This window comes from Budorcas taxicolor, chromosome 2, assembly GCF_023091745.1.
Source record: "Budorcas taxicolor isolate Tak-1 chromosome 2, Takin1.1, whole genome shotgun sequence".
NCBI classification, from domain to species: Eukaryota; Metazoa; Chordata; class Mammalia; order Artiodactyla; family Bovidae; genus Budorcas; species Budorcas taxicolor.
Genome location: NC_068911.1, coordinates 6,301,805 through 6,317,395, shown reverse-complemented (window position 1 = coordinate 6,317,395; position 15,591 = coordinate 6,301,805). Strand labels below are relative to the sequence as shown.

The 15,591-nt window shown below is 40.6% G+C and overlaps 2 protein-coding genes across 2 annotated transcripts in view; both read right to left on the bottom strand.

The window, feature by feature from the left end:
• The window catches only part of ZSCAN25 (zinc finger and SCAN domain containing 25), a 430,575-nt gene that overhangs the window by 232,547 nt on the left and 182,437 nt on the right, over positions 1-15,591 (bottom strand). The gene's annotated exons all lie outside the window — the stretch shown is intronic.
• The window catches only part of LOC128043210 (cytochrome P450 3A24-like), a 59,016-nt gene that overhangs the window by 42,462 nt on the left and 963 nt on the right, over positions 1-15,591 (bottom strand). Inside the window, exons 2-3 of the mRNA XM_052635496.1 lie at positions 10,314-10,407; positions 6,127-6,179 (exon numbers count right to left, since the gene is read on the bottom strand). Coding sequence (XP_052491456.1) covers positions 6,127-6,179; positions 10,314-10,407 — 147 coding nt within the window. The remainder of the gene's footprint in view (positions 1-6,126; positions 6,180-10,313; positions 10,408-15,591) is intronic.

The window sequence follows — 15,591 nt, the reverse complement described above, 5'->3', positions numbered from 1 at the left end:
TTCTTCACAGTCCAACTCTCGCATCCATACATGACCATAGGAAAAACCATAGCCTTGACTAGACAGATCTTTGTTGGCAAAGTAATGTCTCTGCTTTTCAATATGCTGTCTAGGTTGGTCATAACTTTTCTTCCAAGGAGTAAGCGTCTTTTAATTTCATGGCTGCAATCACCATCTGCAGTGATCTTGGAGCCCCCCAAAATAAAGTCTGACACTGTTTCCACTGTTTCCCCAGCTATTTCCCATGAAGTGATGGGACCAGATGCCATGATCTTCGTTTTCTGAATGTTGAGCTTTAGGCCAACTTTTTCCACTCTCCTCTTGCACTTTCATCAAGAGGTTTTTTAGTTCCTCTTCACTTTTTACCATAAGGGTGGTGTCATCTGCATATCTGAGGTTATTGATATTTCTTCCAGCAATCTTGATTCCAGCTTGTGCTTCTTCCAGCCCAGCGTTTCTCATGATGTACTCTGCACAGAAGTTAAATAAGCAGGGTGACAATATACAGCCTTGGTGTACTCCTTTTCCTATTTGGAACCAGTCTGTTGTCCATGTCTAGTTCTAACTGTTGCTTCCTGACCTGCATATAGGTTTCTCAAGAGGTAGGTCAGGTGGTCTGGTATTCCCATCTCTTTCAGAATTTTCCACAGTTTATTGTGATCCACACAGTCAAAGGCTTTGGCATAGTCAATAAAGCAGAAATAGATGTTTTTCTGGAACCCTCTTATTTTTTCCATGATCCAGCAGATGTTGGCAATTTGATCTCTGGTTCTTCTGCCTTTTCTAAAACCAGCTTGAATATCTGGAAGTTCATGGTTCACGTATTGCTGAAGCCTGGCTTGGAGAATTTTGAACATTACTAGCATGTGAGATGAGTGCAATTGTGCAGTAGTTTGAGCATTCTTTGACATTGCCTTTCTTTGGGATTGGAATGAAAACTGACCTTTTCCAGGCCTGTGGCCACTGCTGAGTTTTCCAAATTTTCTGGCATATTGAGTGCAGCACTTTCACAGCATCATCTTTCAGGATTTGAAATAGCTCAACTGCAATTCCATCACCTCCACTAACTTTGTTCATAGTCATGATTTTTAAGGCCCACTTGACTTCATATTCCAGGATGTCTGGCTCTAGGTGAGTGATCATACCATCGTGATTATCTTGGTCATGAAGATCTTTTTTTTACAGTTATTCTGTGTATTCTTGCCACCTCTTCTTAATATTTTCTGCTTCTTTTAGGTCCATACCATTTCTGTCCTTTATCGAGCCCATCTTTGCATGAAATGTTCCCTTGGTATCTCTAATTTCCTTGAAGAGATCTCTAGTCTTTCCTATTCTGTTGGTTTCCTATTTCTTTGCATTGATAGCTGAGGAAGGCTTTCTTATCTCTTCTTGCTATTCTTTGGAACTCTGCATTCAGATGCTTATATCTTTCCTTTTCTCCTTTGCTTTTCGCTTCTCTTCTTTTCACAGCTATATGTAATGCCTCCTCAGACAGCCATTTTGCTTTTTCGCATTTCTTTTCCATGGGGATGGTCTTGACCCCTGTCTCCGGGTACAATGTCACAAACCTCCATCCATAGTTCATCAGGTACTCTATCAGATCTAGTCCCTTAAATCTATTTCTCTCTTCCACTGTATAATCATAAGGGATTTGATTTAGGTCATACCTGAATGGTCTAGTGGTTTTCTCTACTTTCTTCAATTTAAGTCTGAATTTGGCAATAAGTTCATGATCTGAGCCACAGTCAGCTCTGTGGGGTCACCATTAACCCTACCATAGAGCCTGTCGACCCCAGGGCTGGGTCACCTCAAACCAAACAACCACCTGAGCAAGGCCTTGCCCACCAGAGAAAGACCCAGTTTTTCCCACTGCCAGTCCCTCCCATGAAGAAGCTTACACAAGCCTCTTGGCCTCAGCCATCAGAGGGAAGACAGAAGCAAGAAGCACAATGCAGCAGCTAAAACAAAAACCATATTACAGAAAGTTAATCATGATGTGAAAAGATGCTCAGTATCACTCATTATTAGAGAAATGCCAATCAAAACTACAATGAGATATCACCTCACACAGGTCAGAATGGCCCTCATCAAAAAGTCTTCAAACAACAAATGCTGGAGACGGTGTGGAGAAAGGGGAACACTCTTGCACTGTTGGTGGGAATGTAAGTTGATACAGCCACTATGAAAGACAGTATGGAGATTCCTTAAAAAACTAGGAATAAAACATGACCCAGCAATCTCACTCCTAGGCATATACCCTGAGGAAACTAAAATTGAAAAAGACACATGTATCTCATTGTTCATTGCAGCACTATATACAATATTTAGAACATGGAAGCAACCTAGATGTCCATAGACAGATGATTGGATAAAGAAGTTGTGGTACATATACACAATGGAATATTACTCGGCCATAAAAAGGAATGCCTTTGAGTCAGATGTAATGAGGTGGTTGAACTAGAATTTATCATACAGAGTGAAGTAAGTCAGAAAGAGAAAGAGAAATATTGTACACTAATGCATATATACGGAATCTAGAAAAATGATACTGAAGAATTTATTCACAGGGCAGCAATGGAAACAGATATGGAGAATAGACTTATGGACATGGGGAAAGAGGAGGAGAGGGTGAGACGTATGAAAAGAGTAACATGGAAACTTACATGCCACATGTAAAATAGATGGCCAACAGGAATTTTCTATATGGCTCAGGAAACTCAAATAGGGTCTCTGTATCAATCTAAAGGGGTGGGATGCGGAGGGAAATGGGAGAGGGGTTCAGGAGAGAGGGGATATATGTATGCTGCTGCTAAGTTGCGTCAATTGTGTCTGACTCTGTGTGACCCCATAGACGGCAGCCCACCAGGCTCCTCTGTCCCTGGAATTCTCCAGGTAAGAACACTGGAGTGGGTTGCCATTTCCTTCTCCAATGCATGAAAGTGAAAAGTGAAAGTGAAGTCGTTCAGTCGTGTCCGACTCTTAGAGACCCCATACTTATGGCTGATTCATGTTGAGGTTTGACAGAAAACAACAAAATTCTGTAAAGCAATTATCCTTCAATAGAAAAAAAATTTTTAATTAATTCAACTGGGAGTCCAGGACAGCTATGCTACTGAACTTGCCTAAGGAACCACCACCAAGGATGCTACCAGGGAAGGCATAATGCTAAATAACCTCTGGAACTGCAGACATCCATCCATATTGCTACTCAGGACAGAGCCAGAGCCTCTGACATCTTGCCATGGAGACTGAGAGCATGCTGACAGCTGCTGTGTGCACAGTGACTGTCTGCATCTGTGTTGAGCTGCTGGGAAGCTATTGGAGTGACTGATGCCATGATTTCTTGTACTAGTGCTGCCTCAACAGATAGCTAGTTGTCTGTGCTTGTCTTTCTCAATTATTGTTCCCTGAGACTCTACCAGGAGCAAATAAAAAGTGATTCTCCCTTTCTTCAAAAGAAAGAAAGAAAGTTAATCATGATGAAAAAGCAGAAACTTATATCCTAGATGAAGGGACAAGATAAAACCCCAGAAAAACAACTAAGTGAAGTGGAGATAGGCAACCTTCCAGAAAAAGAATTCAGAACAGTGATAGTGAGAATGATCCAGGATCTTGGGAAAAGAATGCAGGCAAAGATTGAGAAGATGCAAGAAATGCTTACTAAAGACCTGGAAGAATTGAAGAACAAACAAACAAACACAGGTGAATAACACACTGCTGCTGCTGCTGCTGCTAAGTCACTTCAGTCGTGTCCAACTTTGTGTGACCCCATAGACGGCAGCCCACCAGGCTCCCCCATCCCTGGGATTCTCCAGGCAAGAACACTGGAGTGGGTTGCCATTTCCTTCTCCAATGCATGAAAGTGAAAAGTGAAAGGGAAGTCGCTCAGTCGTGTCTGACTCTTCACGACCCCATGGACTGTAGCCTACCAGGCTCCTCCATCCATGACATTTTCCAGGCAAGAGTACTGGAGTGGGTGCCCTCGCCTTCTCCAGAATAACACACTAGAAGGAATTAACAGCAGAATGACTGAGGCAGAAGAACGGATAAATGACCCGGAGGACAGAATGGTGGAAATCTCTGCTGTAGAACAGAACATAGGAAAAAGAATGGAAAGAAATGAAGACAGCCTAAGAGACCTCTGGGACAACATTAAACACACCAACATTCATATTATAGGGGTCCCAGAAAGAGGAGAGAGAAAGAAAGGGCCTGAGCAAATATATGAAGAGAAAACAGCTGAAAACTTCCCTAACATGGAAAAGGAAGTTATCAACCAAGTCCAGGAAGCACAGAGAGTACCAGTCAGGATAAACCCAAGGAGGAACACACCAAGACACACAGTAATCAAACTGACAAAAATTAAAGACAGAGATAAAACATTAAAAGAACAAGGGGAAAATGACAACTAACACACAAGCGAACTCTCATCGGGCTATGAGTAGATTTCTCAACAGGCACTCTACAAGCTGAAGGGAATGGCATGATATATTTAAAGTGATGAAAGGGAAGAAATTACAACCAAGAATACTCTACCCAGAAAGACTCTCCTTCAGACTTTATGGAGAAATCAAAAGCTTTCCAGTCAAGCAAAAGTTAAGAGAATTCAGCACCACCAAACCAGCTTTATAACAAATGCTAAATGAATTTCTCTAGGCAGGAAACACAAGAGAAGGAAAAGACCTACAGAAAATAACCCCCAAACAATTAAGAAAACGGTAATAGAATCATTCATATCAATCATTATCTTAAATGTAATGGATTACCGTAAATGTAAATGGATTAAAGACACCAACCAAAAGACATAGACTGGCTGGTTGGATGAAAACATGCTTGTATGCACTTCCACTTACTGCATCACTCTGCTTAACACACTCCGCCCAAAATTGTATGTAATTGTTTTATATTGTTTATTTAATCATGTTTCCATTATGGCAACTGTAATTATCTTTTATTTTTGTCTGACTGTTGATTGTGAAAACTGATAAACATCTTTTACTATTGTGATTATGATACTATTACTCACTTAATAACACTATATCTTGACTGGTCAACAGAAAAATAATAGAAGTCTATATCACCAAAACTAGGATCTAATAGGAAAACCTGTAATCACTTTTTAAAATCCAGATGCATATCAGAATTATCTGGAAACTTTCTGAAAAATACAAATGCTCAGGTATTGCTTTTTTTCCTCCAGAGCTCCACATGTTTCTAATGAGCAGTCATGTTTAAAAACAACTGGACTATATGATGATCTTTTACTTTTATCTAGTTTATTTCAGTTTTTCTATTTCATATTCAGTGCTCCCATTTCATTTAGTTTATGTTCTCCAGTTTTTCCATCTTTTCTTCTTTTTTTTCCTTTGATGTTCTTTCTTGAACCTTTATCAAGTGTAGTAGAAAAGCATTTGTATACTACATATAAATATGTATAATATATATATTTTAGAAAACATGAATTTTTGCCTAGCTAAAAAAATTATGACATTTCAACTTTACTTGTTTGACTTAGTATGAATAGAATGCTAGATTTCTAATTAAAAAATAGACATGCAACAAGTGACAGAGGCTTATGGTATGAAATAGGGAACTATAGTCAATATCTTATAATAACCTATGATGGGAAATAATTTTGAAAATAATATATGTGTATTTTATAACCAAATCACTTTGTGTGCACATTGTTAGTCAACTCTACTTCAATAAAATATATATATTTTAAAAAGAGAGAGAAACATGTGGGAAAGGGTCATAAAATGCATTTATAGGCACATATTAGAATGTTCTGGAATAATGCATTTTATGCAATTAAAGGCAACCTAAGGAGAGAAAAAGTGGAAAAGGGGGGAAAGAGTGAGACACTGACAGAAAGTGATGCTAGGAGTCCCTGGGTATCAAAGTCTGGAGAAAAATGATGACCTGTGACTCTCCGGGCTTGATTCAGACTGTGGACCTGCATACCTCGTGGCTTCTAGGATCTCTGGGCAAAAAAGTCTCCAAAGCTTTACAACAAATGACTTCACTTCAAGAAGCTCTGGAGTGAGACTGTCCTCTATACCAAGAGGGGAGGGAGAGTGGATAATTATACCAAGTGTATCCAACAGAAGTTTCCAGAATACTCACCCCCAAATTTTCCCATACTTTTTAAAACATTCTTCATCAAACTCACACATACCCTGCAAGGAAAAACAAAATTATGTTATTAATATACTGTATTGAACCCTACCTCTAATTCACAAAACTATCATTTCTCACTGGCAGTTGGAGGGAAGTTATTATTCACAAATGTCTTAAGGGAAAGGAGAGAAAATAGAGCAGATATTTGAAACTGACAATTTAAAATCACTCCTATTATACAGAGTGAAGTAAGCCAGAAAGAAAAACACCAATACAGTATACTAACACATATATATGGAATTTAGAAAGATGGTAACGATAAGCCTGTATGCGAGACAGCGAAAGAGACACAGATGTATAGAACAGCCTTTTGGACTCTGTGGGAGAGGGAGAGAGTGGGATGATTTGGGAGAATGGCATTGAAACATGTATAATATCATATATGAAATGAATCGCCAGTCCAGGTTTGATGCATGATACTGGATCCTTGGGGCTGGTGCACTGGGATGACCCAGAGGGATGGTACGGGGAGGGAGGTGGGAGAGGGGTTCAGGATGGGGAACATGTGTATACCTGTGGCGGATTCATGTTGATGTAGGGCAAAACCAATACAATATTATAAAATAATTAACCTCCAATTAAAATAAATAAATTTATATTAAAAAATAAATAAAATCACTCCTAAATATTCTTTGAATATTATAGATACTAAAACACTTACCCCTGTCAATGAATACTACTTACTCCTTGTCTTTCTGAAGGCTTTTCCTTGTGCATGTGTTGTCTAAAATCCTTTCATCTCTAATCCCCCATGGACATGTGAGAAAACTGAAGCTGAGAGACGTAAGAGTTTCCTACACACTCTTTCATCTCCTAGTTAAGCAGCCTTTTCATTTATCTCATGCGAATTCTAACAGAATAAGGAAGTTAAAGCACCAGTGATGTTTTTTAATCTCACAGATTTAAATAAGTCTAAGGAGTGTGTGCTGAATGAGAGAGTGAGTGAGTGATTGAATGAATGACAAAGTGGACTTGCCTTCTAGTTTTCCAGCTCAACACAGAAAAAATGGGAAGATGCCACAACTACACAAAGGGCAATGCGGTTTACATGCCTGGCCTGATTTTTTCCTTCTTTAACTTAAAAAAAAGCCTTTTGCTAAGTTTCTATTGTGATATTCGAACTGTGGTGTTGGAGAGGACTGTTGAGAGTCCCTTGGACTGCAAGGAGATCAAACCAGTCAATCCTAAAGGAAATCAACCATGAGTATTCATTGGAAGGACTGATGCTGAAGTTGAAGCTCCAATGCTTTGGCCACCTGATGCAACAAGCTGACTCATTGGAAAAGAACCAATACTGGAGAAGTGGGCGACAGATGATGAGATGGTTGGATGGCATCACTGACTCAATACATCAGTTTGAGCAAACTCCAGGAGATGGTGAAGGACAGGGAACCCTGGTGTGCTTCAGTCCATGGGGACACAATTGAGCGACTGAACAACAAACAACGAAGCAAATGAAGTTCTCAGAAATGTGGGGTTTTTAGGTGCATCTACTAAGAAGTTCATCTCAGAAAGGTTGATAGGAAATTACTGCTTCTTCAGATGGAAAAATATTCAGGAAGTTAATGAGCAGTAATGAGATAATGACAATCTCAGTTGGGAGAATTGGGATCTAAGAAACAATCCTTATGTCTGCTGGAAAGGAAATCTGAGTCAGACAGCAGCCGGCACACAGGGCTCTGCCCATGGACAGCTGGACATAGTTCACGACCTTCAGTTGAGGGACCAGGCCCTGGGGGAATCATCAGAGCATGATGAATATTAAGATTCAGCCAGAATTCACAGTCCATCTGCTATCTGGTACATTCCCTCCAGTTAAATTAAACATTAAATTAAATTTTTAATAATTTTTTCAAATCATATCCTTTCTAGTGAATTTGCATATGTGATTCTGTCTTATTTTTAAAAACTCCACAACTTGTTTGGTCATTAAATATCTGAAGCAAATAGACAACCACCATGTTGCCTCAGTTACACTCATTCCCTGCTCAAACTAACCCGTGAGGTGCCTGCTCTGAAGGCACAGAAAAAGTAGAAAGCTTTTGTTCCATCTCTCAAATCCCAAAAGATGTCATGTGTAGCAAGAGGTAGAGCAGAAAATGGAAAAAAAAACCCAAACTGCAGGCATCAGCAGTTCCTGAGAGAATCCAAGTATGGGCAAATTACCTGATATGTTAAAAACTAAAGTGTCCTGCCGGGAGCCAGCGTGAGGAACTCCGCCCATGGCAAAGGTCATGAGGAAGGAGGCTCGGCATTACGCAAAGGCGGGATCGAGCCTCAGGAGACCCCCTGTTCCTGAGCATCTACCCCCAAAACCAGAGTCTGCCTACTTTACTGCTTTATGCTCTCAGCTACACCTCTGACTTTACGGGGGGCTGTCCCCCACCACCTCTCTCAGGAAGGAGTTAACTTACAGCTCCAGTCAATAAAAATTCCTGGGCGTGACAAGAGTGTTTCAACTTACAAACTCCTCTGAAGGTTCTCTGAACAGGTTCGTCCGGCCACATGTGATTATTCACAGCCTCCCAACCGTGAGAGGCACGAGATGCTTTAAGCTTTCTAAATACAGATTCTTTTGAGAAGTTAGAAAATTATTAGTATCGTATAGTGAGTTGATTAGGAATTATATTGGTGACGGGTTTTTTATTTGTTGAGCCAATATTTGCCGCTAAATCTCCATATTCCCTGCCCTTATAATGAATATAACTAGCATATAGGAGAAATAAGTATTAACCTTTGTCTGGTTATATTCTTTGTCCATTTTTTATTTAAGCCTTAGTGATTTTTGTTCTTTGATTGTAAGATGTTTTTAAATAACAGCTCTTCTTAATCTGATGCCAAATATTTCTCCTTTATTTGATTTTTATTTTATGTTTTAAATATTTAGAAATAATTTTTTTATGTAATCAAAAAAAAGTATTAACCTTTAAGATTAATCATGTTAAACCTTATGCTAAGTAAATTCCTTTCTTAATTGTAACCCACTACACTCTCACCCTATAGGAATGCAACTTTATCTGGTACCTTCGGAGGGTGGCGCCTGGTTTAAGAAAAAATCACCCCTGGAAAAAATAAGTTTTCTGGTTGACTGACCATTATCAGAAAGGGGTACAAAATGTCAGCAGGCCTCATGGCCAGAAGATGATGTAAAACCCCTAAAACCTTTGTATACATTTATATGAAGCACCTGATTTTGACAAGGGTCAGGTCTGCTGACCCCGCGTGACTCTGTATTCTATCTCTATGTGTAACAAAAAGTATATAAGCAAACCTGAAAATAAAGAAAACTGATCGGTTTCTGGAAAGACTGATTCCCCCGTGTCGTTCTTTCTTGTTCTCCGTTTTTCTGGCTAAATTCCCACCTGGAGCGTGGGTACTTGCCAAGTCTGCTAATTTTGCCCTGGCTTCTAAGACCCACGCGCGAGAGAGCCCAAGGCAGAGCACCCTTCGCTACTCAAGCGGGCACCGGTGGCCTACGTAAGTGGAGCAAACCTCTTGTCTTGAGGTTTTATTGGTATTCCACATAAACCAAGTTATTCAGCCTCTTTTTCTCCACTGATTTTCCTACTACACTACTCTTTTCTAATCTCTCTTTATATTTCTAATTAAATAGCTTTTTCCTAGGACGCCGATTCCATCTCCCCTTCAAATTACCCTGGATCCACTGGGGCTGGACCCCGGCAGTGTCCAAGCAATTCAGGAGGAAAGGGACAAAAGGGTACCCAGAGCTTATGCTACCAACAAGGCACATCCAACACTAGTGTACACAGCATAATGAGCCACAACCAGGCATCCCCTCAAGCTTTTCTCCTGACAATTAGTAGGGTTGTGCCTTGCTGGGAGTCTGCACCTGGCAGAAAGAAGATCCTCTCCACAAAGCTTACAAGATGGAACTTCAAGTCCTGTGCTGACTCAGCCAAGAGAGCTCGACTGTCTGAGGAGGCAAACTTGAGGCTCCTGAAAGCTGACAATAGAGGCCTTGGGTAAAAATGTCATGTGTGGTGGGGTCTACGATGCCATTTCTGGGAAGTAAGAAAACTCTCAACTGCCTCCTGAGGAGAATTTTTACTATGGAACTCAGCTGGGATTTGCAACCATAAGAAGCATAAAAAGGGACATCAAGCAACACGCACCTTTCGGTAGGACAGAATGTTTCCAAAATAAGGTAGAGGTCTTGGCCCAGGAACTCCCAACTTCTTAAAAAGCCCATAGGAATACGTTCCATATCTGTGAATTGAGAGAGAAAATCCAGGTCACGGATTGTGGAATAAGTGCTGGAGCTGCCCAGTCACTAACTCGAAACAGGAACCATCAGCCTAGAGAGGTAATATATAGGTAATAAATAATAACAGCAATTCCAAAAGCAATAATTACTTTCACTCATCTTCTTTTCCTCCTCCATAGTGAGACCACAAATAGCAGCTGAAATCTTGATGGTCCCCATCCTAGAGTGGATGCTTGATAAATATTTACAATTTGAGAGCTCCTGGGAGGTTTAGGCTATAATTCCTCCAAAAAATTCATTCATATGTATTAAGTAAGTTGACTCTTTCATGACTTAGAGATTCTCATTCTAAGTACACAGGGGAAATTTTTTTTTCTGTCTCAAACATGAGATTTTGGATAACTGCATCCACCCGAGCATAACATGGCATTGTTCTTATACTTATCCTTTTCCTTCCCTTTATGCTATTGTTGTTGTTTAGTCACTCAGTCACGTCTGACTCTTTGTGACCCCATGGACTGAAGCATGCCAGGCTTCCCTGTCCTTCACCATCTCCTGGAATTTGCTCAAATTCATGTCCATTCAGTCAGTGATGCCATGCAACCATCTCATCCTCTGTCACCCCCTTCTCCTCCTGCCCTCAATCTTTCCCAGCATCAGGGTGTTTTCCAAGGAGTCAGTTCTTTGCATTGGAGCTCCAGCCACGATCTGACCTCATTTTAAGATCTGATTCTTCTTAACTCTGTCTTCACAAGCAGGCATTAAAACAAGCACTGCTTTTTATTTTAATTAAAATAATATTAGTTTATTAAGCATAACTTGCTTTATTATTTAATGGCAATTCAGTTCAGTTCAGCCACTCAGTCCTGTCTGACTCTTTGCAACCCCATGGACTGCAGCATACTAGGCCTTCCCTGTCCATCACCAACTTCCGGAGTTTACTCAAACTCATGCGCATTGAGTCAGTGATGCCATCCAATCATCTCATCTTCTGTTGTCCCCTTCTTCTCTCGCCTTCAATCTTTCCCAGCTTCAGGGTCTTTTCCAGTGAGTCAGTTCTTTGCATCAGGTGGCCAAATAATTGGAGTTTCAGCTTCAGCATCAGTCCTTCCAATGAATATTCAGGACTGATTTCCTTTAGGATTGTCTGGTTGGATCTCCTTGAAGTCCAAGGGACTCTCAAGAGTCCAACACGACAGTTCAAAAGCATCAATTCTTTGGTGCTCAGCTTTCTTCATAGTCCAACTCTCACATCCATACATGACTACTGGAAAAACAATAGCTTTGACTAGATGGACCTTTGTTGGTAAAGTAATGCGTCTGCTTTTTAATATGCTGTCTAGGTTGTTCATAGCTTTTCTTCCAAGGAACAAGCATCTTTTAATTTCATGGCTGCAGTCACCATCTGCAGTGATTTTGGAGTCCAAAGAGATCCATTGTTTCCCCATCTATTTGCCATGAAGTGATGGGACCAGATGCCATGATCTTAGTTTTCTGAATGTTGAGTTTTAAGTCAGCTTTTTCACTCTCCTCTTTCACTTTCATCAAGAGGCTCTTTAGTTCTTCTTTGCTTTCTGCCATAAAGGTGGTGTCATAAGGGTGGCAATATGTTTTCACAAATTAATTATCTAAACAATTAAAATGAGCCAGTTAGCATCACTGCCCCAAACATGGGAAATGCAAACTTAATGGTTATTATAGTACACATAGACTTGAATTACATCAGTGGTTGTGTAAATGCTTAACACCTGGAGCTAAAAAAGGAACTATATTTTGCCTACCTACCTGAGTCAATTATATGATATCTATGAGTATATCTGGGCTTCCCAGGCAGCTCAGTCACAAATAATCTTCTGACCAATGCAAGAGACCTGGGAGATACTGGTTTGATCCCTGGCATAGGAAGGTCCCTGGAGGAGAAAATGGCAACCCACTCCAATACCCTTGCCTGGAGAATCCCATGGACAGAGGAGCCTGGGAGCTACAGTCCATAGGGTTGCCAACAGTCAGACATGACTGAAGCAACTTAGCAAGGATGCACAAGCCAAATGCGAATCAACTGAATTAAGAGTATTTTTTTTAAATTTAAAACTTCTTCACCCGTTAACAAAATATATTCTTTATACTCATTTTTCACTCCATTCTTATCATCTTTCCTATCAGTAAGTGATCAGCTTAATATGCTCAGTATCTATTTTCTGTATGTGTTCTTAAAAAATATATAATCATGCCTCATGTGCAGATGCTTTTATTTACTCTCTACCATTTTTTTTTTTTTGACTCCACTGAACAGTATGCAGGACATGCATTATCTTTGTTCCCAGACCAAGGGATCAGACTTGGGCTCTTGGCAGTGAGAGTGAAAAGTCCTAACCTTTGTACCACCAGGGAATTCTCTCTTTATTTTTTATTTTGAGATAACAGTACACTCATAAGAATTTATAAGAAATAGTACAGAAAGATCTCATTTACTCTTAACCCAGTTCCACCCAGTGGAGACATCTTTAAAAACTATACAGTAACCCAACACACACACACACACCCAGGTACAGTTTTGCAGTCTATGGTTTGTTACCCATGGTCTATGTGGTTAACATATTGGTCTAAAAATATTAAGTGGAAGATTCCAGAAATAATTTATAAGTTTTAAATTGTGCATTGTTCTGAGCAGCGGGATGAGATTTTGCTCCATCTGACAAAATGTGAACCATCCCTTTCTTCAGTGTGTCATGCCTGTTAGTCACTTAGTAGCTGACTTAATCATCAGATCAACTGTCATGGCATCACAGTGCTTGTGTTCAACTCTTATGTTGTGATGGTTGAATTCTTGAAGCACAGTGTTCTTATCTGTAGAATGAAAACTGTGCTCAAGTCTTCCATTGCCATCATAGAAATTGAGTACCTTTCAGCTACACCCATGGCTCTGTCGTCAGGCAGTTTGGTTGATTTGGACTACAAAGAAGGATGATTGACCCTTATGTTCCCTGAAACTGTAGAAATGACCCAATGACTAAAGGATCCATTTCCAGACCATTCCATACCTCATGGCATCTGGTTCTCCAACCAGTGATACTCACCAGCTAAGAACAGTGCCCCAGGTGCACTCATTTTCCTGAAGATGCTCAATCACAAAGCAGCTAGATTACTGCCTCTGACTTCAACTATCTTATAAACCAACTGAGGCTGGTACTCCCCATAGCAGGCCTGCCTGTAGGTTATCCTTCGTGTATTATGTGTGCAAGCCCATGACTCAGGGTTCTGGATCTTTACAAGTCTGCTCACTCTAGTGTTACTGAGAGATGATAGAGCATGGGAAAAGAGAGGCTGAGGGAAGAGGCTGCCATCAGTGGTTTAACCATGAACTTGCTAGACCTCCAAGGCTAACTCTGTAGAGGCAAATTAGTAAGGTATGGCTGAAAAGCAGGCTGTGTATAAATGATTCAAAATGCCCGACAGGCACTTTCACCAGTCTTCAGTAACTTTCCCGTGGAAGCAAAAGACACTTTGTATGACCAAAAATGAGTGGCCATAGACTGTTCCAGAATATTGGATTAAGCTCCTGTCTCTCCTTCTTTGGAAGCTAGCCTTTAAGGTAGCAGAGGTTCAAATTTCTGTATAAATCCAGCAGTCTTACAATATGTGATAAGAGAAACCCAAAAAATTTCATGGCAGGACCTACGTTTGAAGTGCCCATGGACGTACTTTGGCCAAGCCATGTTGGCAATATCTCTCTTTCCTCCAGAGCAAGTGGTAGAGGTGTGGGCACCAACTGCCACAACCAAGGGGTGGCCTGTGCAATTCCCACCCCAGTTCCTTTCTCTGTCTTCACAACCAAGGCAAAACTGGTTTCTGCTTCTGAACCTTCAGTTTGCTATATGAACTCAAAAGTGATGCCAAGCCATTGAGTGATCATGTTGGCAACACTGGTCCCACAGAAAGATCTGATGTAGTGTCTAACCTCACATGGTTCCACCAAGGCAGCAGGTGAACTGAGTGAATGCTTTGGTTTCTTTCTAGCTCCCCACTTTTTGGTACACTGATGCTTCTTTGGGTAAAAAGGAAGAGGCTAAAGATAAAGCCAATCATTTGCATAGTTTTTGCACTGCATCACCATAATGACAGCCTCACCTGCAGTGACTGATTCCTGGCTGCACCAGTACCTTCTCAGGCTACAGGGATGTTTGCCTGGTGGGGACACTAGCTAGTACCAGCCCCACTGTCAGACAGACCACACACAGTGTGACTTAGATTGTATCTTGTCCCCAGGCTTCAAGCAGATGAGATGCCAACCTTAATGACCTTGTGTGGGATCAGGTCTGAGAAGTATCTCTGAGAGGTCTGCTCTGAGGAATGAGGAATATTCTCTCCTCCATCCCAATCTCTTTCTGGATGCCTCTCACATCATCACCGGCTCCCAGCCATGTATACTCATCTGCCCTGAAGACTAAAATAGCTTGCTGGACATGCATGTTTAAAAAGCTATATCACAGGAATATATTTATACACTAGATTCATATTCCAGGCATTATTCTAGAGGGTGAGTTTATTTACATACCTTTCTAGGTACTGGACAACAGTCCTCTTTTTATCCTTCAGGGGAAAAAAAACATGCTGGAAATACTCATATCAATTTTTTAAGGGAAGTGAAAGTTGCTCAGTCATGTCCAACTCTTTGGGATCCCCAACTAGACAGTCCATGGAATTCTCCAGGCCAGAGTACTGGACTGTACAGCTGTTCCCTTCTCTAAGGGATCTTCCCAACCCAGGGACTGAACCCCAGTCTCCCGCATTGCCGGCAGCTTCTTTACCAACTGAGCTATCAGGGAAGCCCCAATTTTGGCAGGGTTTAATTTCATTCTATTTAGTACTAGATTCAACTATATAGAATGAAATTAAACTCTACCAATTAACTTTATAATATCAGACAGAAAATATGTTGCTGCAATACTTTGAATTACTAATATTTCTTTCAAAGAATTAAAATGAGGTTAATATTATTCATGTGCAGGTCATCATGATTTCCTATACTAAAGGAAAGTGAATTTGACATAGGGCTCATATGTGATTTGGAGGGATATCTCTAAGCACTTGTTGAAAATAACTCCTCTCCCAACCTAATCCATGATACCAGGTAGCCCACCACTTAAAGGAATTCTTCTGCTAGATGGTTTTGATTCATCCTCCTG